General features: G+C 44.9%; 1 protein-coding gene across 7 annotated transcripts in view; it reads left to right on the top strand.

Annotated features, from left to right (window-relative positions):
• The window catches only part of TNFRSF11A (TNF receptor superfamily member 11a), a 118,207-nt gene that overhangs the window by 52,979 nt on the left and 37,509 nt on the right, over positions 1 to 27,719 (top strand). For 5 of the 7 annotated variants that reach the window (XM_067016043.1, XM_067016042.1, XM_067016041.1 and 2 more), the window contains one exon: positions 1,797 to 4,409. The exons of the other annotated variants lie outside the window; for them this stretch is intronic. In XM_067016043.1, coding sequence (XP_066872144.1) covers positions 1,797 to 2,137 — 341 coding nt within the window. In that variant the 3' untranslated portion in view covers positions 2,138 to 4,409. Of the gene's footprint in view, positions 1 to 1,796; positions 4,410 to 27,719 lie in introns of those variants that run through there. 7 annotated transcript variants of the gene reach the window in all.

Here is a 27,719-nt window from a genome sequence, read left to right as displayed (position 1 = left end):
TATCATTTTTTTAGGTTCCACATTTAAGTGATATCATATATTTGTCTTTGTCTGACTTAACTTCACTTAGTATGATAATCTCTAGGTCCATCCATGTTGCTGCAAATGGCATTATTTCATTCTTTTTAATGGCTGAGTAATATTCCATTGTATATATGTACCACAATGGATTTTCTTTATCCATTCATCTGTTGATGGACATTTAGGTTGTTTCCATGTCTTGGCTCTTGTAAACAGCACTGCAATGAACATTGGGGTGCATGTATCCTTTCCAACCATAGTTTTCTCTGGATATATGCCCAGGAGTGGGATTGCTGGATCATGTCTGTGTATTTTAGAGGGAATGGAGAACATGGGTCAATCTGACTAGTGAATGGAATACTAGCTGTACTTGTCCAAGTTGCTTGGGGGAATTAATAGGCAAATAAATCCCTGCCACCACCCATCTAGGAACATCCCCAATACAAGTGCCAACGGGAGAAAGAGGATGAGTCACAAATCCTCCCTTGTGACTTAGAATTTGTTGCTCATATTTGAAATCTGTTTTCACTGAAATCCCTGTAATGGGCCACTGTGCCTGTCTCAGGATCTCTGAAGGTACCCTGTGGGTGGAGGGAAGGCTCCTGGTATTTCCTGTATGCTGTTGGTATTTCAGTCAGACCATCCAAAATATGCCTTCCACATTTGGGAGAAATCTCTTCATGGAGAGTAATGACAGAAACGATTTTTTTGTGTGAGTTATTATTAAGCTTTGTCACAACAGAAGAAAAAAAAAAAAGATGAGGTTAATAGTGAGGCACTGTTTCTATGTTCACCTTCCCTGGTCAGACTGAAGGATTCTGCTTGTAATGCTGAGTGTTAGGGCATTTCTGCATTTTCTTGGTTTGTGGCATTTATTTTCACCTGGGTCATTTGTAGAGCATCAGTCTTTAACATAGGAGAATAAGAAGTAGTAGGTTTCCTAACATTTGTTGAACTTTCTATTTGTTTTTCAAAAGGCCCACTAATTAAAGACTAGCTAAATCCAGTCACCCACAAAAAGTGATGATAGAAGCCCCTGAGGACAAAACACCTCCCAGGGATAAGAAGGAAAGAGTAATTTATAAGATTGTTTTCGTTTGGTTGGTTGGCTTTTCTCCATTTTAGTCTTGTGAATCTCTTTTTTTTTTTCTAGGAGTTTAAAAAATGTTAAGGAAATTAATTTCTGCCAAGTACTGCGCCCGGGTGGCCCCATGGCCCTCCAGGGCTGAGCTTAGGGACCTCTCCAGGGAGGGTGAAAAGATGTGAAAGAGTCTAGTCACAGAGGAGGCTGGGCTGCGGTGGGCTCCAGGGTCCTAACAGGCAGCAAACCTTCGCTCCGGCCTTTGCTTCCCTTCCTGGTGCATTTGACCATTGCTGAGCCATTGGCTGTGTCTGCCGCGTATCCATCACGTGCGCACACCCTTTTGCAACATCTGAATCCCGTCTGCGATTCTGCGATGTGGGCGGGCTCTCCTGCCAGTGTCCCCCGCCGTCAGTGTGGCCAACGACAAAACTTGACGATGGCCCACTGTCTTGCTTCTCTTCCCTCGTCTTCTCTCTCTCCCTGTCAGGCCTGGTGAGACGGCAAAGGAAGGAACCACGGGAAGTGCCCCATGCATTTTAGGGGACGGGTGGGTGAGGAAGGGCCGCCCGTGAGAGGGCCGGGGCGCCAGCGCCCCTCCATTCATTAGGAAACTTTCCTCTCACAAGACCAAGTTCTCGCCCAGAACTGATGACTCACCCTCTGCGTGTTCTCTCTTCCTCTCCCCTTGTAGGAAATGTGACTGGAAACAGTAACTCCACGTTTATTTCCAGCGGGCAGGTGATGAATTTCAAGGGCGACATCATCGTGGTCTACGTCAGTCAGAACTCGCAGGAGGGTCCGGCGGGGCCGGGCGGCGGCGCGGGGGAGCCGGTGGGCCGCCCGGTGCAGGAGGAGAGCCCGCCGTGTTGCGACTCGTTCGCCGGCCTCGGGCCGCGCTTCCCGGACACGTGCGCCGGCCTCGAGGTGGGCTCGGGGCTGCAGGAGAGAGGTGCCCCCGGGCCCGACAAGGCCTCGCGGCCGGTGCAGGAGCAGGGGGAGGCCGAGGCCGACGCGCCCGAGACGCGGCGCTGAGCAGCCGAGAACCCGCTGCGGTTGCAGCCGGGCGGGCGCGGAGCTGCGGGCCTTCCAGCCCGCCTTCCGCGCCGCGCACGTCGGGAGCCGCGTCCCCAGCTGACGACGACGCCGCGCACCCGCGTCTGGGCGGGGCTGAGGGCGGGGCCTGGGATTGGGCGGGGCCGTGGCCCCAGAGGTGTGCCTTTGAGCCCTTCCGTTGGGTACACCTGCGTCAAATGACAGGACGTTCTTTATCCATCTTGTTCTAAATAGAATCGGGGACTTTAAAAACAAGCAAACAAAAGTACGTTTGTTATTACTACTCACTTCCATCCACAGTCACGTGTCAAGTAATTGCACAGGTACATGTTGCTCTCTTCGGTTACTCCACTTTTTACCTCGTAGAGTTTTTCTTCTTCCACTTCCACCTCCCACTATTAGTTCATCAGTAGTTTGTCTCTTTATGACATCTGTTTTTATGGCTGTCCTGTTCTATTTGGGTCTGTATCCCAACCCCGCACCCCGTCCTCCATGTTTGATATTTGTATTTCACTGTCTATCATAACGTTTCTCTTGATACTGTCCGCCCTTTTTTCTTTTTACTATTTAACGATTTTCTTGAAAAGTCTCCTAAGGGCGATGATCTTCTTTATATGTTTTCTTTTGGTCCCTTCTCACAAGTAGATGCCTGTGTTTTGGTGATGGCGGGGGCGGGGAGAGGTGAGGAGTCTGTACTAAGCACTTTTGGAAGAAGGCTAGAAATGTGGAACCTGGGGGGAGGCTCAGAGAACAAGAGGAGGGACTTTTAGCTTTCGAAAACTTTTCTGAGTTCTCAGTTTTCTAAAGGAAGGAAAAGGGGAAACCCCATTTTCACCCTGAATGTTTTTTAAGTTTGTGTCAATTTCTAGGCAGCACGAAGTTGCAGTTCGTGTCTGCCTACTTTACTCCATCTCAAAATGGTTCATTCCCCCCGGGTGAATGTAGTAACCTACCCAGCAGAGGCAGTCAGGTCCTTGGGAAACTAAATCTCAAAGATCCAAGTTGCTGCACTTGGCATTCTTATTCTTGATGTGTCCCTGGAAAAGAAGTGGAAAATGAGTAAGACATGGGATGGCCTGCACACACGGTGAAAGGAAGGTGCCAGGAAAGTTCAAGAAAGGAAGAATAAAGTTGTGCATTTGTTTTCTTTCTAAACAAGAGTAGCATAAATGTGTTTAAGCAGTAGGCATCATTTTCTTCCTAAAAAATCATGTATCTGTAATTTAGCCTCGTAGAAGTGGAAAAAATTCTTATTATTTTCCATGCGTTGACATTAAAAACCAAATCTTTATATTGTGAACTTAAGAAAACTTATCATAGAGGTGCTTTTCTCTTAGCATCAGTGCTCTTGTGAGGAAACATACAGTGTGAGATTGAAAGGAATTACCTAGGATGTTTCATCTGTTGTGGCCAGTGAGCATTTGTTCTCCTCAAATACTAAAGTTAAAATATCTGAGCACATTAAAATTAATTTTGCAGATCTGGTTGGTTTTAAGAGTGCTTATAGTAGTCACTGTCCAGACTTTAATGGCCACAAATTCCCAGCTGAAGGGAATGATCGTTGATCACTGGTTTCTCCCCGTTGGTTGCAGGTCTCTTGGAAATGCTAGAATAGTAGCCATCAATTATGACTTTTAATGGAGAAGCAGAGGTGGTTCTATAATTTATGGGGCTTCTTAGCGGACATGAAAAACTGCAGGAAATAACTGTGTTGCCAGGATGATCCATTGGTGGGAATTTACTGTCTGTGCTGCCCTTTTAGTTTACATACAGTCAAAGAGAGATGTTATAAAAATGGAAGAAACTATTAAACCTTTTGACATATTAAACAAAGTATAGTTCACAAAGGAGAAGGCTGAGCTAAAGACCCAAGTTTCTACTGTGACTGTCATCATCTCGCTGATCCTCTCCTTTTTTTCCCTATAAAAAGGCACTAATTTTTGACATTTTCCCAAAGTAGAGATAACATAAGGATGCTACAGTGAATGTTAAAGTATCTTGAGCTCCCTAAATAAAAGGTGCTAAATAAATACATAAGAATCTACTTTCAGAAAAAGGTAGTATTCTTTCCCATGCTGATCTCTACTAATTCTATATTGATCCAAAGACAAGTAAATGATAGGAGGTATATAGCAAATATAGGTCTGTGTCTGTGTATCATAGAGATGTATATGACAGATGTAAACAGAATGAAATGAAGACAATAATGAAAAACTGGGGAAAGTGATAAAGAGATTATTAAACTTATATTTGATGATAAAAAGTTTTTTTCATGGCTTGTTTAAACAAAGCTGTTTGTGAAATAATGATCTGACTTCTTTCTGATCCCTATGAGGTACTGTGGTATCAAATGTTGGTTATATGGTGTCATTGGTGGAAACCTCAACAAGAATTGGGACAGAAAGTGCCTTGTTTTAATAATATATCTACCATTGATCTCATAAGTAAAATTCTTTCAAATGTAGGTTGGCTAGGCAGTGAAAGGGTTGAAACGGAAATGGAGTCTAGTGTTTTCTACCCACACCTAATTCAGCTATCAGAAGTAGGAAGAGTTGGGGCTTCCCTGGTGGCGCAGTGGTTGGGAGTCCACCTGCCGATGCAGGGGACGCGGGTTCGTGCCCCGGTCCGCGAGGATCCCACATGCCGCGGAGCGGCTGGGCCCGTGAGCCATGGCCGCTGAGCCTGCGCGTCCGGAGCCTGTGCCCCGCAACGGGAGAGGCCACGACAGTGAGAGGCCCGCGTACCGCAAAAAAAAAAGAAGTAGGAAGAATTAATTTCTTCTCTCTACCTGCAAGCACAAAGAGTAGTTTCAATGTGAGGTATTGGAAGCTTCCTATGGCAAAGGAAAAGAGGGCTCTCGCTGTGTAACAAGCTACCCCAAAACTTAGTGGTTTAAAACAACCACCATTGATTTAGCTCCCAGCCCTGTGGGTTGGCTCAGCTTGGTTGGTTCATTAGGCCTGGACGAGGCCAGCTGGGCTTGCTGAGCTGCGTGCAGTCTGCAGGCTGACTGGCTGGGGGAGGGCTGGCTGGGCTGAACCCTGTCCGTGCGGTCCCTCATCCTCCCGGCAGGCTGCTCTGGCCTTCTTCTCATGGTGGTGCCTGGGTTCTGAGAGCAAACAAAACTATATCGGGCTTCTTGAGACCTAGGCTTGAACTGGTGTGCTGTCATTTCTGCCACATTCTGTTGGCCAAAGTAAGACGCAGGGTAGCCAGATTGAAGAGGGGAGGACACAGAGTTGCAGGGTGACACTGAGAGAGTGGTAGATACCAGGAGGGGAGAATGGGGCCCTTTTGCCATCCCTACCACAGGAACATCGTTCATAATCAAATGGTGCTGGGGAGAGTGCAGCTGAGAGCAGGAGAGGGACGCTTCCCAGCCCCCAGTAAGTGCTTCCTTCTCTGGTGACCAGATTCCTCTGACATAGAGTAGTCAGTTCCTACAAATGAGTATTGAGATTCCTTCCTAAGCCAAATATCCATGATGAGGGAACTGGGCCTATGGTAGTACTGCATTCCACTGGCACAGATCGTGGAAAAGTGACGATTTGCAAAGTCAGAAAAACTGATGAGATCCTTTGGGTAGAAGAACCTGCTACATAAACAGATAAACGATGTCATGTTCACTCTTCAGGCTGATTCAGCAAACAAACCCTTTATGGTTAGGTACTGGGCAAAAGGGTGAGCTTGAGCAGAAGTGCTGTCTTTGGTGGAAGAGGCATCATTTTGAAATGTTTGCTCTTTGACAGTCTCTGATGGCACATGACTCTCCTTGGCCATCTGCTTTGGGGAGCTCTGGGGTGCTCTGGGCATGAGTTGCATAACCTCCTTTTGCGAGAAAGGATAAATCATTCACAGGCCTAAACATTCGGTTGGTGAGTCATCATTTTTATTTAATGTGCTTTTGATGCTTGGGCCCCGAGCATCCCTGAGAAAGGAGATGAAGATAGCTGCAGAGTCCCAGGGAGTCTAGGATGTCCTAGATTTCTGGGGCAGACTGTGGACATTGCTGTGCTCCAGGGCACAAGGAGGGGTTATCTGTGGAATTCCTGATGCCCCAGGGCTATGCTGGTGAACAGACTACTTTGCAACTACTAAAGCCTTTCCAGAAATAGGTGGGTAGGACTTCCCTGGTAGCACAGTGGTTAAGAATCTGCCTGCCAGTGCGGGGGACATGGGTCCGAGCCCTGGTCTGGGAAGATCCCACATGCTGCGGTGCAACTAAGCCCGTGCGCCACAACTACTGAGCCTGCTGCGCTCTACAGCTCGCGAGCCACAACTACTGAGCCCACGTGCCACAACTACTGAAGCCTGTGCACCTAGAGCCCGTGCTCCGCAACAAGAGAAGCCACTGCAGTGAGAAGCCCGTGTCCCACAATGAAGAGTAACCCCCACTCGCCACAACTAGACAAAACCCATGTGCAGCAACAAAGACCCAAAGCAGCCAAAAATAAATAAATAAATAAATAAATGTATTTTTAAAAAAATAGGTGGGTACCTGAAATTGGGCAGGGGTGGGGTCAGCAGTGGGCACAAGCATGTAAGGTGGTATCACTGAAGCCAAGCTCAGAAGTGCTGGGGAGCCACAGATTCTGGAAACCCTGGACCAATGCTCCCATGGCAGCCCCTGCTAAGGAGCTGAATTAATATAATGAAATGGGTTATTCCTTCCTTCATAACTTTATTTAATTTAAAATAATTCCTTAACCCTTTCAGCCTACATTATGGCTTGATATCACTGTTTATAGTGAAAATTTCTCTAAAAAACTTTTTGTATAGAAATAGCTATATTTATAATTTAGACTCTTTAAATATTATAGCATAATACCCTTGAGATCCATCCAAGTTATTGGGTATATCAGCAGCTAGTTCATTTTTATTGCTGAGTAGTATTCTGTTGTATGGATATACCACTGCTTATTCACCCACACTTGGATTCTTTCCGGCTTGGGGCAATTACAAATAAAGCTGCTGTAATAATTTGTGTGGACATGTGTTTTCATTTCTCTTGGGTAAATACCCAGGTGTGGAATTGTGGGATCATATGGTAAATATATTTTTAACTCTATAAGAAACCGTGAAATTATTTTCCAAAGTGGCTGTACCATTTTACATTCCCTTCATTTCATCAGCAATGAAGGAGAGTTCCAGTTGCTCCATATCCTCACCAGCACTTGGTAGCATCAGTTGTTGGTTTATTTTAATTTTATCCATTCTGATGGATAGGTGTCATTGTGATGTCATTGTGACTTTAATTTAATTTACATTTTCAGCCCATGACTGAGCATCTTTTCATATGTTTATTTGGCCATCTTTATCTCTTATTTGGTGAAGTATGTGTTTGAATCTTTTGCCTATTTTTTAATTGGTTTGTTTATTTTCTTGTGTTTTGAAAGTTCTTTATATATTCTGGATGTGAGAACATATAGGTTTTTAGGGCCTTTTATTTCAGTGACAAAGAAACCATGGAAAAATACATAATTAAAGCTTTTAGAGCATTCTGAAAGTATATTTAATACCGTTAGTAAAAAAGTAAAGATGTCACAATTTTTCATTTTATTAAGAAATTAAGGTTCGGGATATGTATAGCAGTAACATTTTCTCAGAGTAAATGTTTCTACAATAAAACCTCTCTTCACAGTGGGACTCGCAGTGTCAGGGCCCAGAGCTGTCGCTTGCTCTGTGGGCTGCTATGTCCTATAAGGCTTTATGGAATGCATCAGTCACGCTTCTAGGGAGCACATTCACCCATGGAAACTGTGAGTTTTGTGTTTTACATGCTGGTATAAATGTCTTTATTTGGTTGGAAACGTGGAATGTTTTTCTACTGATATTTTCAGATTTCATTCTTTTATATATTAATAATAATATTATAATAATGAGGTGCTGGGAGAGGGAAACCATGAAAACAAACTCCAAATGCCACCGTCACCTATGTCTGGAAATAGAGGGAGCTGGTAGCCATGGGTTAGATTTTGTTATCATGGGAAAGGTTGTGTGGTCTTATGGAGTTAAGGCCAGTTGGTATCTGTTGGCTGGAGTGTAACGGGATCCATTGTGCCCTGACAAAAATGCTCCACAGTTGCCCTTGGTCTGCAGAACTAGCGGAGGGGCGGGCAGTAAGGCCGGGCTGCACGGAGACCCAGCAGCCTCCTGAGACGTTCCATACTCAGGAGCTTTGTGAAGGATTAGGAGCATCCATGGGAGGTCCCCTGGGAGAAAGGACACCAAGGGTTCTGAGGAGCACTGGGCTGGTGCTGAACAGTTGAGGCTGACAGGTGGACACTCCTGCAGGCCCAGCCACATCCGACTCAGCTCTGGGGACAGTGGCTGAGCGTGAGCGAGGTAAGTCCAACATTATCCCTGGGGGCTCTCCTCCCCTCAGCAGCACACAAGCATCTATATGTGTGGGACAGTGCTCGACAGTGCCCAGAGGCCGTGACAGACCACAACTGAGCTCACTAGCTTTTCTCATCTTCTCTGGGGTATTTGGAAGGAGGCCAATTCCCCTTTGGACCAAGTAAGACCTTGGGGTTCTTGGATGCCTGGAGGGGCAGGCTTTACATGTGAGCTGTTTGACATATGGGGGCTCCAGCAATTAGTAGGAAAAAGAAAAGAGGTGCAGCTGTGTTTATACTTGCAGCTGGTGAAGCAGGCATGCCAGAGTTGGATAGATAATGGAAAAGAGGAATCGGGACTTTATGAATTTGACCACAACTACCCCAAAGAGGTCAAAACCTTTCACATGGACTCCACGGCCCCCAGCCCTCCAGGTTCATCCCACACCACCCTCCTCCATTCCAGCTGCACTGGTCTCCCAGTGTACACGCTGCAGAATGGTGCAGTCCGAGAAAATAGCGAGTGCGAAGGGGTAGGATGTGTGTTCCCCTGGTCCTGACTTCTTCCCTCTGAGATAGACTGGGATGGTATTAGTGGCTCTTTTTTTAACCAATCAGAAAACAAGGACAATCTAGATGGGGAGAGGCCATGCCATGGAGCAGGGGTCACAGATGAGAATGTGTCAGAACCGGGGAGTCTTGTCTCTCTGTGCCCCCCCCATCGTCCTGCACTCTACCTTTCCAACTTCCCTGACCTCTTCTCTGTCCCCTAATTCCGTGTCGCTTTCTCCCTCTTTTCCTGTTGCTCAAGCCATTCTCTGACTCTCTGACTCTTCCCCCAGGCACTTGGTCCACTTCCCCTTTTCCCCATCCTTCCATGTGGCTCCCACGTTCCTTTTTGTTCCCTCAACGCCTCTTCTGTTCCTCCCTGCCTCCTGGGCCCTCAGAGCCTCCCCTGCCCAGCGTCCTCATGTCCTGTGTCCAACCCCTGCCCTGGTCCCCTCTGCCAGGTCCTCCATTTCCCTCCTCCACCCCGGGACCTCGGGCTGCAGAGAGTGCTGTGCTGAGGTCTTCTTGCTGAAGCTAAACCTTCTACCCATCACTCTCTTAGAATGTGACTTCTTCTTGGAAATTACCCTGTTTATTCCTCTTGCACCAGTGAGCATATTGCTTTCATGTCAAGGCAAAGTCCAGATCCCACCTTCCTTAGGAAAGGACCCCTCAGTCACAAAGGTGGGGTTTGGACTCGAATCTCACCATTTCAACCTCTGGCTGCGTGTATGGATCCAGAGCATTGTGTTTTATTTATTTTAAAAAATTAATTAATTAGTTTATTTTTGACTGTGTTGGGTCTTTGTTGCTGCGTGCGGGCTTTCTCTAGTTGTGGCGAGCAGGGGCTACTCTTCGTTTCGATGTGCGGGCTTCTCATTGCGGTGGCTTCTCTTGTTGCAGAGCACGGGCTCTAGGCGCATTGGCTTCAGTAGTTGTGGCACGTGGGCTTCAGTACTTGTGGCACGTGGGCTCAGTACTTGTGGCTCGCGGGCTCTAGAGCGCAGGCTCGGTAGTTGTGGCGCATGGGTTTAGTTGCTCCGCGGCATGTGGGATCCTCCCGAACCAGGGCTCGAACCCGTGTCCCCTGCATTGGCAGGCGGATTCTCAACCACTGCGCCACCAGGGAAGCCCAGCATTGCGTTTTAAATGGTTGTTTAAACCCTTAAAGCCTGCTCAATGGCAGTTGAAACCAACAACTATTTCTGACTGCCTCAAAGTCAAGCTCGCACAAAGGAACCCACTGTGGTGAAATCAGGTCAATTCAGGGAGGGATTTCAAAGACAAACCTTAGATGTTGGAAGGGCAGGAAGGAGGCAGCTCCAGAGATAGCCCCTCTGTTCTTGCCCCCTCACATTCCCCCTCAGACTCAGTTTCTCTCTGTCTCCCTTGTAGCTTTGCTATGCGTGGTGCAGGTAATAGCTGCTCTCTTCCCAAATCCTCAGCACCCAAATCCTTTCATTTCCAGTGTCCACTGCCCACTGGCCAGATGTATGTGTGTGTGTATGTGTATATGCGTATAGATAAACCTTATAGATATAAACTACACCCAGTTTACACATAAGACAGTTCCAAATTCCATGAGACACACTCGTAGGTATCTCAACACAACTTTCCAACCAGAATACCATTCCTAGATCACATAGATCAGTCCAATCAGTGGCCAATGAGGGCCACTAACATAAAGCCAGGCACTTGTTTTATGGGACAGTCAGGCCTGTGGGCAGAAGTGGGTCCAGAGGAAGACGGAGGAGGCTGGGCCCCTGAGCCGTGTGCAGCCCTGACTGCCGAGGCCTGATCGTGTGAGCAAACACAGCGAGGGCAAGATCATTATAGGACTTTCATTCTCTTCCAATTTCTGTTCTATCGGTAATGACTCAAGAAAAGATACATCTTTCTAGTTGGAAGAGCAATTTAAGGTTCTGCGCTGAAGACATTGGTGGGAAAGTGGGACTGTTTAGAAAAGAGTTCTTTGCGTGCCTTCCTTTTTAAAATAAGCATTTTTATTAAGCCAGAGCTGGCTATGCTGCTGAAGGTAAAGTAAGGATAGAGTAGTAACTTCTGACAATATATTACTCTGCCGTAAAAGAAGAAGGAAATTCTGCCATTTGCAACAACATGGATGGACCTCGAGGGCAGTATGCGAAGTGAAATAAGTCAGACAGAGAAAGACAAGTACTGTGTGATGTCACTTGCATGTGGAATCTAAAAAAAGCCAAACTCACAGATACAGAGACCAGAAGTAGTTGCCAGGGGGCTGGAGGTGGGGAAATGGGGAGATGCTGGTCAAAGTTACAAAATCCCAGTTATAAGAGGAATAACTTCTGGAGATCTAATGTGCAGCATGGTGACTCTAGTTAGCAATACTGTATTAAATACTTGAAAGCTGCTGGGAGAGTAGATCTTAAACGTTCTCATCACAAAAAATTATGTGAGGTGATGGAGGTGTTAACTAAGTTTATTGTGGGAATCATTTCACAATATACCTGTGTATCAAATCATCACGTTGTATATGTTAAACTTAACGCAGTGTTATGTGTCAGTCAATAAATCTGGGGAAAGAATAATTCCCAGTGATAAAAGAAACAAACCTTAGGCGCCACGAGAGTTCACATGTCAGGACTGAGGTGCAGTGTGACCGCAGAGCCAGGGGCCCTAAGCTCTGAGCAGAATCCTTGCCCAATGCTGAGCTGTCATTTGTCGCTAAGCCCCGGCCTCTCACACTGACAGCGGACTCTGCTCTTGACCTTCAACTCCTGCTGTAAATAAATCCACTTGTGGCGGCCTCTGAGGGAGGAGTGACAGCAGTGACCACTGACAGTCCTCTTACAGGAAGACAAGAATGTGAGTTTGACTCAGGGTAAAGAGAGAGCCTCACCTCATGTGGGTTATAGGTAACATCTGGGCAAATAGCTACCATTTGTTGAAGCCACCTGCAAAGTTATATACATACATATATATATATATAATCCCATGTAATCATCACAACAAATGCAAAGTGACTATTGTTATCTTTACAGTAGAGAGAATAGGGTCGGTGAAATTAATGAACTTCCACAAGCTCACAAAACTAGTGTGAGGGTTTTGCACCCAAGCCCCAAGGTTTGCATCCCTGCCCACTATTATAATGACTTTGTGGATTGTGGTCATGTTTGCATCCACTCTGTTTTGCTTCCTCTAAAGCGTTCTGGTTTTGGCTGTAGCAGAGTGATGTACACTAGAGTGGAACTGATGTGGGTGGAATAAATCAATGATGCGAACATTGTTTTAAAACCCCAAACCCTCTTATTGTAATCAGACTTAGTTTCCCAAATTCATTAGTGAGCCCTGAAACTTTGCATTAGACACTTTATATCCTAAGCATACAGTCTGTCGGCCCTATGTCCCCAGAGGGATTCCTTTCTGTGCATAAGATGACGTTGGTTTTCCTTTTCTCGCACCTAGAGCCTGTGTGGACTCACATGCAACGTCAGAAGCATTAGCAGCCCCACTGACGGCAGCTCATGGGCACTTGTCTTGTGATTGTATCCACTGGGTGAACGCTGCAGGGCCCTATACGTCTGTGTCAATGACTGTATATTCATTACAGCATTTATGATAAATAATGAAACAACCCCCATGGCATGGTTGAGAGATCTTTAAAGTCGAGCAAATACAAACTCGGCAGTTATCTGAGCGTCCATGGATGGTGTGGATGGTGGACAGTTGTCCACGGGCTAGAGGACGTCTTCCAGGAGGGGCACGTGGTGGCCTCTGTTCTCCAAGAGCACTTCAGTCAGTCAGGGCCCTGTCAACCTGTGCATCTGTCTCCTGCTCAGACGGAACAAAGCAGCTACAGCAGAACACCTGGGCTAGTTATTTGAAGAACAAAGGACCTGCCCACCTTCCCCACACTTGTTTGCATCAAGAGTGCTAATGAAAGCTTATTCAACATCAGCATGATACTTGGGAAGTCACAAAATGACTGGGTTTTAAATCAGTTTTATTGAGTCAGTATAATTTAGTACCTGCAGTAAAACTCACCTTTTCTAGGACTGCAGTTCTATGAATTCTAACACATGCATGTCGTCATGTAACCACCACCATAATCAAGACAGCATTTCCATCTTTGCAAAGGTCCCCCCTTGCTCCTTTGTAGAAAACTGCCCACCTCCCACCAGCCTCTGCCACCTGCAGATCCGTTCTGTGTCCCTAGAGCTTCGCCTTTTCCACCATGGATGGAACCATACAGTGTGCAGCTATTTGAGTCTGGCCTCTTTCACTTAGCACAGTGTTGATTGTTGCACGTATCTGTAGTTTGTTCCTTTTTATTGCTGAGTAGTATTCTTTTGCCTGGATATAGTTTGTTTATCCATTCACCGGTTGAGTGACGTTTGGGTTATTTTCAGTTTGGGGTAATTGTGAATAAAGCTGCTATAAATCTTCACATCCAGGATTTTGTGTGGATACAGTTTTCATTTCTCTTGAGTAAATACCTAGGAGTGGGATTGTTGGACTCTCTGGTAAGTGTGTGTTTGCCATATGGCAATGTATGAGAGTCAGTTACCCACCCTCCCTCCTCACCAGCGCTTGGTATTGTCCACAACCTGGCTCTAAATACAGTTTCAAATATTTACTAATGATGAGCGGACTTTGTATTGTTTTGTTTCCTAAAAGCAAGGCTTCTGAGGGCTTTCGATCTATCTGAAGAAGTTAATAATGAGGTAAATTGTTCTGGGTAATTGCACTCTTAAATTATGGCTTTTTCCCTCTTATTATGTAATTAAAACTTTTACAGCCAACATCCTTGATACCCATGCAGTAAGTAGTCTAGCAATTGATCCTGTGTTCAAGGGGTATTTTTAAACATTCAAATGAGGTTATACTTTCATTAAAAGGAAGCTTTCAACTTCCTTAATGCTGTTTTGAAAAGAATGTGAAGATTCCTGTGCTCTGGGGAAAACTGAAACCATAATAAGAACAATGGTAACCTTGGACTGCTCTCATTTCTCTTGCAGAAAATGGCTTTTTTTTTTTTTTTAAAGCTAGCTGTCTATGTGATACATGTGGATTATCTGCTTCCAGAATTCTGCACAACCAATTTAGAATACATACTAAGTTGTCCCCAATTTGCCTCTAATTCCCCTCATTGCCCAACTGATTTTTTCCTACTCAATCCAGGCCTGCTACAAACAAATTTTAAATAATCAGCATTAGTGCAAAGGGAACATAATTAGAGAATCAACACTTTGTAATCAAAATAATTATGTAAACCAGTATCAAGACAGAGACTCACAGCTTGAAGCAGTCACCATCTTTGGAGCGTGGATTGGGCAGTTCTTGGTTACCCAGGGAAATGGAGAGTAATGTGACGTTGTGTGGGCCACAGGGTGACAGGGAAGCAGGTGGAGAGCCACCTGGGCAGGACTCTCCCTTCCCCCTTGGTAGCAATTCACAAGCCAAGCGAACATTATTTGTAAACTCAGCACTTTACAAATAAAACATGGAGCCTTCTGTGACGATTTTAACTAATGGTCACTGGTAGCATTGTCGAGTGTTTGAATTACTAGGTAGGCAAGGGGTCTCCTGGTTTAGTCTCGCTAGAACGGCCTCCAGTGGGCCCGTTATCTTCAGGCCTGAAGGGCTGACCCGTGAACTGTCTTTCCGGTTCTGACTCTGAGCTACTGAAGCCCCACAGAAGCTGAAAGGGAGAAGATGGACGTTTCACAAGTGGCCAGAGTGCCCACTGTATCCCTCAGAATTCCAGCAACATTGTTTCCTCAGTGATTGACCCCAAATAAGAGAGGGAGATGTGAGGAGAGGTTGGAACTAACGTTGATTCAGCAACTACTATGTGCTAATTTGTGCTAGAGTCTGTTTCATGAGTTTTCAAATTTAATTCTATCAACCACTCATGAGGGAAGTGTTATCTCCCGTAACTACATATAGCTGGAGAAATTGAGTCTCAGCGAGGTTAGTTAACTTGCTCATGTTGCTAATTAAGTGAAAAAACTCAGTCCCACCAAATCCGACTCTAGAACTTGTCCGTTTCCCACCACCCCAGAGCTGCCTCCCTGAAGACCTGACAGCATCCCTTCAAAAAACCTGCCTTCACTTGGTGTCCCAGGAATAGGCAGGATGCCCAGTTAACTTTTCAGATAAACAACAAATACATTTTCAGTTTTTGGATGTCCCAAATAGTGCATGAAGCATGAAGATTCTAAAAGTTTTTCTGTGTTTATCCGAAATGCGAATGTAACTAAGCATCCTCCATTTCTATTTGCTAAATATAGCAACCCTGGCCCTCACTGATGCTTTCGGGCCATAATGGAGATGCCAGTAGAGTCTGCAGGTCACCCTTACCTGCAAAAACATTTTTTCCCATTGTATATTTTGGGTGGTGGAGCGAGAGGGATGGGCTGTAAAGGAGAGCGCCATCTCAGCACCATCACATGTGTGAAAATAACAAGCGTTTCCCTCTTTAAGGATCACAGAACTATGATCGGGCTGGAAAACGCCGGGCTGGATTTCCATGATCCCCACGTGCCTAGTTTAGAGCTTTGCAAAGTCTGTTTTTGTGGAGTCCTAGCCCGTGAGCGATTCTGTGGAAAAATAACTTCGGGAAATGCTGCATACGGGACCCCCTGGGAGAGTCCTGGGGCACATTAGATCCTTGAAGGTCCTGAGAAATCCTATAGGAAAGACTGCTGTTAACTTTCTGAAGCCGAGAGCTTCTCAGTCTCTCTGAAGACAACAGTTGGAGCCCCTGCCTGTGGGATGACTGGAAACCCAGTCCTTCCTCAGGTTCCCCTCTGAGAGTATTTCTGAGGATCTGCAAGGAATATGTGTACGTATACCTTTTTATCTGGGGGGGTCTCAGAATGGAGTTGAGCCACCAGTACTCGGTTGCTAACACCGAGCTTACACAGTCTATAAAGCCTTAGAGGTGCCGGCTCTCTGGGCTGGGCTGTCCCCACCTGCACGTCACCTCTTTCCACCTTGTCACCTGCTTGCTCAGGCAGCTGGGCTCTGCCATATTGATTTGTCCTGTGTGTAGACACTAGCCTGCTCCTTTACTCCCCTTTTCCAGCACAGAAAAGACAGTCAGCCTTGGAAACCAAACAACTCCCAGAGCCAGTAGTTCAATCGCCCGATACAAGTGCTCCGCATGAGTGGAGTGCTGGTAGATATTTAACCACTGGATGGAGGGGGCTGATTTCTCATCTTTGCACTTCCCATGGTGTACATCCCACCATGGCCAATTTCAAGCTGCCAACTGTGATGTCAATGAATGGAAGTTGGGAAGAGATGTATGGTAGCACACCCTCTATAACCTGATACACAGACACATTAGACTCGAGAATATAGATAATAGGAAAAGTAGTAAAAAAATTATGAAGTGATGGGCTCAAGTATTTATTAACTTTGCTTTTAATATATTCAGTTACATATTTACATAATTTAATTTTTAATGAAGGTCATGTTTATCAATTAGCTTGCAAAATTCCTGAGAAGTTTACAATCATCTACTGCAAGTCCACACAGCCGGCTCCGGCACACACACTACTGCCTCTTCAAGGTGACGTCCTCCTTAGCCTTCAGCCTGGCTCCATTTTGCATGGCCTCTAATTCCTACCACTCACCCCTTGCACTTCTCCCACCTCCACCCCAAGCAAAGGAATGCACTTGAAACCATCTTTGCCCTACCCAGAATCCAGGCTCAACTGCTCCCCCCAGAAACAATCTGCAGATTAGTGATGACAGATTTTTATATTACCTAGAGGTCCTTTTATCTTGAGCTACCCTATTTCAGAACAGGATATTTGCTCTACTTTCCATAAAAAATCAGTGTATTTTTCCCAAACCAAAAGAATCATCTGCCTCCAAAGGTGACTTCTAGCCTCTAGCAGGGAGTCAGCACAATGGAGAACCATTGAAACTTTGGAATTTGGGGGTCACTTTTCCCCCCAGGATATCAAGGACTTCAGGATCCAGTCTTAGATGGGGCCCCAAGTCTCTCACTCAGGGATCCCTGTCTTCAGTAACTATGGAAGAAAGGCTTTTCCCATATAGAAGGCTCATGGGGGTGTTGTAAGTTGAATTGGGTTCCCCCCGAACATGTTGAAGTCCTAATACCTGGCACCTATAAATGTGACCTTATTTGAGGAGTGGGAGGTTCCTGCCTCCTGTCTTACCACTGTGGACTGCATTGCTCCAAAGAATATAGAAGCCCACCCAGGAGTAAACAGATCCTTCTACATAATTAACCCCTGGGTGGTTCTGTCCTGATCTTAACTTATCCTTGATTTGTAACCCTTGCAAATAGGAATTCACCTCTACTCCAAAGGTTTGTCATTAGCCGTGGACAGTCCTCTTCCTCCCCGCCCCCCCATTGCCTCTCAAATAAATCACTTCCCAGAAGGGGCCCTCAGAGTTCTGGAAGTCTCAGGATTTAAAATAGTTTACCTTGGAAATTCTTAATTCAGTTGATATTTTTTTCATAGCCGATGTTATATAAATATTTGATTATTAAAGATATTCTCAATTTGCATAAATGTCTATACCATGTTAAAGGAGATGAGAAGAGAAATGATATAATTACTGCAAACTAATTTTACTAATTATTCAGAGTGTGACATAATCAGTGGTTTCAAAAGAGCAGAGAGAGGGAATTTCCCGGCAACCCAGTGGTTAAGACTCCATGCTTTCCTTCAATGCCTGGTGGGGGAACTAAGATCCCACAGCAGTGTGGCCAAAGGCACAAGAAGAGCCGAGAGAGGCCCCGAGTGCCGAGCGCTGAGGATTCGGGGTGCACGGGGGACCGAGCACTGGGTGTGTGAGGCGGAGGAACAGATAGGGTCCCTCACCAGCGAACTCAGGAGCCAGTGGTGTGGCTGAGCCTTTCCTGGTACCGGCTCCCAGGCCTGCCGTGGCCCCCTGCCCCCAGTCTGGGTGGCCAGGCCCACCATCCCTGGAGTCTTAGGAGGACATGGAACTCCTGAGCTGGCCTAGTAAGCTCAGAGGAGGTCGTTGACCAGAAGCCACCAGCTCTTTCCATATATTGCATTTGATTATTATGTCTCAAGTCCTTTTTATTCTATTTATCCTATTATAGACTTTTTAAAAAAAATAATGCCATTGATTTGTTTGGAAATGAGTCGTTTAGCCTGTAGAATGTTGGACATCCTGGGCTTATCTGATTCCTTCCTCGGGCTGTCATTTAACTAGTTCCTCCTACTGTTTCTCCTGTAAAATAATATTTACAACTAGCGTCACGATTAGATTCAGGTTTAATTATTTTAGGCAATTCCTGGGTGGTGGCATGTCCTACTTATTGCATCTTGTCATATGTTGTGTCTGACAGTCTCACGTTCTTCTGATGCCTGTGTTCTAGAGGGAGCAGCAGATCCAGCTGGTCTGATGATCACTCCATGAGAAAGACTCATTTTTTTTTAATGGGAATGTTTTATTGTCTTTTCATTCTAGTCAGCAACAAATATTCTAAAGGAAGTAAATACCTTAGAGAAAGGAATCTGTATAAGGCAACTCTAAGTAGTCTGTGGTCATTTTTTTCTTTTGTATTTACTTTTTTTTTATTGAAGTATAGTTGATGTACAATATCATATGTTACAGGTGTACAATATAGTGATTCACAATTCTTAAAGGTTATGCTCCATTTATAGTTATTATAAAATATTGGCTAGGGCTTCTCAGGCGGCACAGTGGTTGAGAGTCCGCCTGCTGATGCAGGGGACGCGGGTTCGTGCCCCGGTCCGGGAAGATCCCATGTGCCGCGGAGAGGCTGGGCCCGTGAGACATAGCCGCTGAGCCTGCACGTCCGGAGCCTGTGCTCCTCAACCAGAGAGGACACAACAGTGAGAGGCCCGCGTACCGCAAAAAATAATAATAATAAGATTATTTTTTAAAATTTATTGATTGATTTTTGGCTGCATTGGGCCTTCGTTGCTGCCCGTGGGCTTTCTCTAGTTGCGATGAGCGAGGGCTACTCTTCATTGCGGTGCGCATGCTTCTCATGGCGGTGGCTTCTCTTGTTGCGGAGCATGGGCTCTGGGCACGGCTTCAGTATTGTGGCACGCGTGCTCAGTCGTTGTGGCTCATGGGTTCTAGATCGTAGACTCAGTAGTTGTGGTGCACGGGCTTAGTTGCTCCATGACATGTGGGATCTTCCCGGCCCAAGGCTCGAAACCATGACCCCTGCATTGGCAGGCAGATTCCTAACCACTGTACCACCAGGGAAGTCCAAGATAAGACTGTTTTAAACATACATAATATTATCCCATATAAAAATAATAATTCCTTAATATCATCAAATGTCTCCAATTCTCTTATGAGCTTTTAACAGTTTGTACAATCCAAGACCCAAATAAGACTCATACATTGCATTGGGTTAGTATGTCTTTTATGCAGGTTTTAGTCTCTCTCTTCCTCTTCCCTCTCAAAAAAAAAAGAGGGAAAATCGTCTTGCCATCTATTTATTTAAATACACTGTCATTTGTCCTATAGATTCTCCTACATTCTGAATTTTTCTGACTATATCCTTGGTGTCATTTAACATGTTTCTCTGTTCTCTGTATTTTTTGTAAAGATACATAATACCTTTATAAAATTTTTGAAATATTGGCTGGAATTCTTCTATAAAGAGTAACTTGCCCTTAGCAAATATTTGGTTACCTTAAGGTATCACTTATACAGAAAAGGTAAGATACACACATGATTCTTTCCCCTTATTTACCAGTTTTCAGAATAATGAGTGGTGCCCTAGCAATCTTCTAAAGCGACCAATAGAAGCTTTTTATGAACTCAGGGATTTTAACATAATGTATGTTTCATTTTATTAGTTATTATTCTTTTTGATGCTCAAGTTTTCCTATCTTTGGCCAGTGGGAACCACTTCAAACTAGTTTCTGTGTCCTTCAGGCAAAACTCGGTAGTCTTTGATAGCTTCCTTGATTTCTTGTATAAGAAGACTTTCCAGCTTGGCTTATGCATCTCCTGACTCTGAACTGGAATCCACCATTCCCCAAGGAGCTTGCTTCTTTTTATTGGGAAATACTATTTAGAGACCCACATTTAGCACTAGGAATACTCATAGTTACTGGGTTGGTCATTGTTTTTAGACCTTTTTAATGGAATATCTAGGAAACATTTGTTTTTAAATTTATTTTTGGCTTCATTAGGTCTTTGTTGCTGCACGCGGGCTTTCTTTAGTTGCGTCGAGTGGGAGCTACTGTTTGTTGCGGTGCACGGGCTTCTCATTGTGGTGGCTTCTCTTGTTGCGGAGCATGGGCTCTAGGGTGCATGGCCTTCAGTAATTGTGGCACACGGGCTTCAGCAGTTGTGGTTCGTGGGCTCCAGAATGCAGGCTAAGTAGTTGTGGCACATGGGCTTAGTTGCTCTGTGGCATGTGGGATCTTCCTGATTAGGGCTTGAACCCGTGTCCCCTGCATTGGCAGGTGGATTCTTAACCACTGCACCACCATGGGAGCCCCTAGGAAACAATTTTTAAAAAGATACTGTACATTCTGAGTTCATACTGATATTTGCCATTCAGAATTAGGATTACAGAATTTTTGCTTTGATTTTTCACATTCTTGTCTCTTATACTGAAAATCTTGCTTCCTAATACCATTAACATAATTCCTTATTTGTTTTATCCTACAAATATATTCAAAATATTAGTTCAAAATAACAATACCACATCATTACCAACAATATGGTTACTGAAAATAAAATTTCTTTGTGGGTTTTTTTTTCTGGTTTTTGTTTGTTGATATTTAAGAGATCATATATATGTATGTGTATATATATGTATACATATATGTGTGTGTATATATATATCATAATATAATAATTAGTGTTTTAAAGTCATTTGCAATAATGACTTTCCGTGTGATTAAATTATCAGGTCAACGTACAGTTAGGTTCAGTTGTTTTCCTTTGCTTTTGAGTTTTTTAAAACTTTTTCCCCATTTTGATTTAATTTTGCTTTTAAATTGTTAAATATATACACAGTTAAAGGTCATAACCACAAAACAAGGTATCTTTAGAAAAGTCTAGTTATCATTCCTGTTCCCTCTCTTGCTTCCCTTTCTCTATAGTAATATATTTTGGGGGGTTTTGATTTGCCTTTATTTTTTTTAATATAAGAAAACATGTATCTGAATATATATGAATGTATATTTTTTCATTCTTTTGCCTCTTAGAGAAAATGTAACCTATTACATACATTTTCTGCACCTCAGCTGCACCTAAAAATAACTCCCAGTCCTTTTCAGTACATAGAGAACTGCTTCATGCTTTTATAGCTACACAGTATTCTAATATGTGATGTGCTTTATTTATTTATTTATTTTTTTGCGGTATGCGGGCCTCTCACTGCTGTGGCCTCTCCCGTTGCGGAGCACAGGCTCCGGACGCGCAGGCCTAGCGGCCACGGCTCACGGGCTTAGTTGCTCCGCGGCACGTGGGATCTTCCCGGACCGGGGCACGAACCCGCGTCCCCTGCATCGGCAGGCGGATTCTCAACCACTGCGCCACCAGGGAAGCCCCGTGTGATGTGCTTTAGTTTACTCAACTGTTTCCCTATTGATGGACATTTGGGCTATTTCCAGTCTTTCTTTTTTTTTTAAAGGGAGGTTGCAACTTTTAAATTAATTTATTTATTATTTATTTATGGCTGTGTTGGGTCTTCGTTTCTGTGAGTGGGCTTTCTCTAGTTGTGACAGGCGGGGACCACTCTTCATCGTGGTTCGCGGGTCTCTCACTCTCGCGGCCTCTCTTGTTGCGGAGCACAGGATCCAGATGCGCAGGCTCAGTAATTGTGGCGCACGGGCCCAGTTGCTCCGCGGCACGTGGGATCTTCCCAGACCAGGGCTCGAACCCGTGTCCCCTGCATTGGCACGCAGATTCTCAACCACTGCGCCACCAGGGAAGCCCCTCTTTCCAGTCTTTTGCTTTTACAAATCGTGTTATAGTGAAAAGTCTTGTGCATACGCATTTCTTTTTTTTTTTTTTTTTTGCGTTACTTGGGCCTCTCACTGTTGTGGCCTCTCCCGTTGCGGAGCACAGGCTCCGGACGCGCAGGCTCAGCGGCCATGGCTCACGGGCCCAGCCGCTCCGCGGCATGTGGGATCCTCCCGGACCTGGGCACGAACTCGCGTCCCCTGCATCGGCAGGCGATCTCTCAACCACTGCGCCACCAGGGAAGCCCCGCATTTCTTATTTTTGAGAGCAGATCTTTGGAATAGATTCCTACAAATAGGATCGCTAAGTCAAAAGGTAAATGCATGTAGTTTTGCCAGCTATTGCCAAATTCTCATCTATAGGAACTGCATCCCTTAGCATTTCCACCAGCAATGAGTATGTCCCCCCCTTTTGGATTTTTGCCAAAGGGAGTGGCCAAATAGTCTATCAGTGAAGCTGAGTTTTTATTTCTTTTTCTATGATCTGTATACTAAGAATTTAATTCCAGAGAAGCAGGACTCCTTTTGGACAGTAACACGTTTGAGGTTGTCAAAGTAGAAAAATTTGGCTACATTATATGGTATTGAATAAAGAAGTTTTTCCTATAGCTGGGCTCTCACTCAGAGTAGCTCAGCCATGGGGAGTTTATACAAAAGGAATGGCCAAAATTCACAGAATGAGAAGCCTCAAAGGGCTCTTTTGAGCAACATGTGCCATTGGATATCTTTGGAGGCATTTATACCCATCAAATAATCCATGGGCACATTTTGAGAAGATTGAACCTGCTCTGGAGTTAGATGTTCTTGGCACAATAAAGAAAACAATGGTTGATACTGAAGGATTAACCGGGTAAACAGCACGGTGCTTTCGGTCAAAACTTTATGAAATTCTTACTCTTAAAACTCCATCTCCTGAGTTGTTTGTAATGAGGTGGATAGACCTAGAGTCTGTCATACAGAGTGAAGTAAGTCAGAAAGGAGAAAAACAAATACCGTATGCTAACACATATATATGGACTCTAAGAAAAAACAAATGTCATGAAGAGATTAGTGGTAGGACGGGAATAAAACACAGACCTACTAGAGTATGGACTTGAGGATATGGTGAGGGGAAAGGGTAAGATGTGACGAAGTGAGAGAGTGGCATGGACATATATACACTACGAAATGTAAATTAGATAGCTAGTGGGAAGCTGCCGCATAGCACAGGGAGGTCACCTCTGTGCTTTGTGACCACCTAGAGGGGTGGGATAGGGAGGGTGGGAGGGAGGGTGACGCAAGAGGGAAGAGATATGGGAATATATATATGTATAACTGATTCACTTTGTTGTAAAGGAGAAACTAACACCCCATTGTAAAACAGTTATACTCCAATTAAAAAAAAAAAAAAAAGCTCCATCTCATCCTGTGTATGCAAAAGAACCCCAGAAGGAATATTCACAGAATATGATATATATTACCTGTGTGGATTTCAGTACTGTATAAATGCTTGCAAAAATACAGATTTGCCTTTCCCTTTCTCTTTGTTTATTTTTTATCAATTTGGCACTCAGTGCTATACCGTGGATCTTTTAAGTGGGGGACTGACTTTACAGAAAGGGTCAACATCACATGTTTACAAAGAAGCACTCACTGAGGATTTGTTTCTCTTGCACTTAATTTTACCACGTTGCCAGTTATCACGCTACCAATTTACTGAGCATTCAACATTTAGTGATGATCTTCTGTGGCGTAGAGCTGTGCTAGAAGCTGGGCACACAGACATGACTAATGCCTGGCTCCTTCCCTGGAGGAATTTACCATGTGCTCTGACAGACTGACAGGTAAACACAGAAGTTAGAAGAACCTCTGACATGGCACCGTTCAGAATGTACGGTAATTGTTTACATATATTTCTGCTAATAGAGTTTACTCTTTCTTAGACACAGCGTTATTGAGTTAAAATTCACCTACCATATAATGCGCCCGTTTGAAGTGTACCGTTCAGGTGTTTTGTGTGTTTCTGCGCGTTCACAGAGGTGTGCAATGATCACCACATTGGTTTCAGAACGTTTTCATCATCACAAAGTGAGGAGAAACTCCTCATTTTCCTCCAGCCCACTCCCCAGCCCTAGGCAACCATTAATTTTCTGTCTCTACAGATTTGCCTTTTATGGATATTTCAGACAAGGAAATGAAAATGAAGTCACACAATACGTAGTCTTTTGTGACTGTTGTCTTCTTTCACGTAGCATATTTTCAAGGTTCATCAGTGTTGTAGTATGTATCAGTACTTCATTCTTTTTGGGGGGAGCAAAAAATATTCCATTGATGGATATGCCACATTTTTTTGTAGTTGTTTACTGTTCTTTTATTGAGGTGACATTTGTATACAATGAAATGTGCAAATCTTAAATGTGGCTATACCACATTTTGCTTATTCACTTATCAGCTGATGAACATTTAGGTTGTTTCCACTTTTTGGCTACATATAAAGTTGTGAAGAATGTTCATGGGGCTTCCCTGACGGCGCAGTGGTTGAGAGTCCGCCTGCCGATGCGGGGGACGCGGGTTCGCGCCCCGGTCCGGGAGGATCCCACGTGCCGCGGAGCGGCTGGGCCCGTGAGCCATGGCCGCTGAGCCTGCGCGTCCGGAGCCTGTGCTCCGCAGCGGGAGGGGCCGCAGCAGTGAGAGGCCCGCGTACTGCGTTCATGTGAAAGTTTCTGAGTGGACACTTAGTGAAATTACTGGGTTTAACCTTTTGCGAAACAAGCTCACTTGGGGAAGGAGTGCATCTTTATATTCCCAGTATCAAGCGCAGTAGTAGAAATGTATAGTAAGTTCTCAACTCTGTGCTCAAAATTGGCATCCCATTGATTTTCCTGTGTTTCGGAATTGGGAGGGACCTTTGCTGTCAGAAGGCCTATGCTCTGGGTCAGGTGATCATCCAGCCCACGGTTGCGATGTGATACTACACAGTTCACAGTTCTCCATCTTGTTTACATGGTGCCATGAGAACCTTTGCCAAAATCCACATACCTGAGCTCTGTGACTGCCCTGATTTGCTAATCTACTAGTAATCCTATGAAACGGGAAACTGTGGTTAGTTTGGCCAGGCCTAGAGCTGAAAACTGACGACTTAATGATAGAATCTAATCTTTAGCGTGGAATGAACACTTCCTTGTCCATCCTTCCCAGATTCCACCTTTCCCCTTTTTCTTAAATGATGACATCGTACTTGTCATTGGGATTTGTCTTTTCTCTCTCATCCATCTGGTTCTTCAGACACCACCGTGCACACACTTCCAGCCCCCCGACCCCGAACATGGTTCATCTGAGCTTGGTGGCCTGTCTGCTCTCACTGCCTCATGAACTCAAGATGTTAAAGCTGGAGGGCCCCTCCCTCTCTGGGTTTCACATCTCGAAGCTTATTTTTATTTTGCACTTCCCAGTAGAAAGATCATTTTCCATGATACAGAAACAAAAGCACTGTTGAGTAGCTGAGTTGAAGTTCTGAGTAGTTCTGCATTCCTTTGGCAGGTATTTACACTGTTTCTCAAGCGGGGGAGCGGTCTTCTTTGTTCCTTGGCTCTGATTGATCAACAAAACCCGCAGGAGTGGCCACAGTATTTTTCACCAGCCCTGATTGCTGGAGTCTTTAGAACTCCCTGACTTGGTTCTTAAACGTCCAGGCTCCCCTTGGGTGGCTGGCCAGACAGAAGTCACCCCAGCGCTACTTGCCTGTGGGCTCTGTCTTAGAATAATTTCTGTGGTGGGGATGCACCCTTGTTTCTCTTTTCAGTGGGTCCTAGGGCCGCTCTCCTTCTTAGCGGCCACCAGCCGCTTTTCCCCAGGCTTCCTTCTCCCACTTGGGCTCTGTAAGAAGGAGCCCAGCGGTACATCTTTCTTGCTCCCCTCCAACTCTATAAATAGGCTTAGAAAATATTTTTGAAGCCATCCAAGGCAATATATTGCCCGTAAGGGCAGGAAAACAGTCAGAGGAGGGGATTAAAAATAAAAGAAAAATTAGAAGAAAGCTTTAACATCTATAATGGTCATCCTGGGAACGTATTGTGATGAGATTAAATCTGGATCTGCTCTTTCTTAGTCCCGTCGTGGGATCAGCAAGTCAGCTCTCCCCAGCCCCTCTATCCCTGTGTTCATTTGTAGGGACCCCCGTGAGCCCTTCTTCTTATTTATACCTTCCTGCCTTAAATGAAAGACACAGATATTAGGCTATTTGGTTTACAAATCAGAAGTCCTCTCCAAATCTAATAACTTTTTTTTTCCATCCAGTTTAATTACCTTAATCAGTATGTTCCCCTCCCATCTGCGGGCTGGCTGAGCAGCCATGTTGATTTCTGTAGACGCCACCCCTCATCTTGTGGAGTTCTATGAATACTCCGTACAACTATATGTGTGGGTATGATGGATATATACAGTTCTTCTTATTCACAGTAGTTTGGTCTCTAAAGTCACCATGAATGTGAATTGGTGAAACCTGAACCATTGGTCCTAGGAAAAATACGGGCTGAGTTTCCTTCAACATTTTCTTTCATCAATGGGTCAATACATTGCTTTATGTGTGTTTCTGTTTGAAGACACCTTACTTAATATATGTTGTTAATTAATTACATTGAACTCACAACAGCAGCACTGTAACTCGTGCCTGAGGGAAGCTTACCCAGCACACGTATTTTCTCCTTAAGGCACATCACAGCCGTCTTGCACTGAGAGGAACACTCAACAGCGCACTCCAGCACCACTGAGGGGCATTTGTTTTTTTTGGGTTTTTTTTTTTTTTTTTTTTTTTTTGCGGTACGCGGGCCTCGCACTGCTGTGGCCTCTCCCGTTGCGGAGCACAGGCTCCAGACGCGCAGGCTCAGCGGCCATGGCTCACGGGCCCAGCCGCTCCGCGGCACGTGGGATCCTCCCGGACCGGGGCACGAACCCGTGTTCCCTGCATCGGCGGGCGGACTCTCAACCACTGCACCACCAGGGAAGCCCCACGGAGGGGCATTTGAAACGGTGAAATCCACAAAAAGCACAAAGGTGTAAAACATGTGACACTGAATAGATGGTGAAAAGGACACTTGTTTACAGTGTGAGATCGGAAACAAGAAGGCAGAGCCATTGTCTTGTTTCCCCTCAGCTGAGAAGGTGTCACATCAAGTGATTCAATTTTTTGACCACTCTGCACATCTGGGCAAATAAGCGCAAATATTGATTTGGGGTTTACAGATAAATTTTAGTGAGTGTGCCAGTTAGCAAATACAGTCAGTCCTTCGTATCGTCGGATTCTGATCTGCACTGGGTTCAATCCATAGAGGCAGAACCTGTGCAGATAAGGAGGGCAAACTGTACCACGCCATTTCGTATAAAGGACTTGAACATCCATACATTTTGGTAAATCCACGGGGTCCTGTAACCAATCCCCTAGCAGATACTGAGGGATGACTGTACAGAATCCACGAATAATGAGGTTCAACTCTATACACACATGCACACACATACATATACATACACACATATACACACTCGTACACATATTTATACACTCACACACACACACACACAAGTCCGAGGGCAGATTTCATCTGTCTGTGTTGCACCCACCATGGCACAGGCCATGGGGTTATGTCATTTGGTCATCAGTGTATACACCATACCTTGCCCAGCGCCTGGCACATTGTCCAGTGAGGTCAATCACAACACCCACAGAGAGACTACACT

This window comes from Kogia breviceps, chromosome 15, assembly GCF_026419965.1.
Source record: "Kogia breviceps isolate mKogBre1 chromosome 15, mKogBre1 haplotype 1, whole genome shotgun sequence".
Taxonomy (NCBI): Eukaryota; Metazoa; Chordata; class Mammalia; order Artiodactyla; family Physeteridae; genus Kogia; species Kogia breviceps.
The sequence above is the reverse complement of the archived record's forward strand: the minus strand, read 5'-3'. Positions and strand labels throughout refer to the sequence as shown.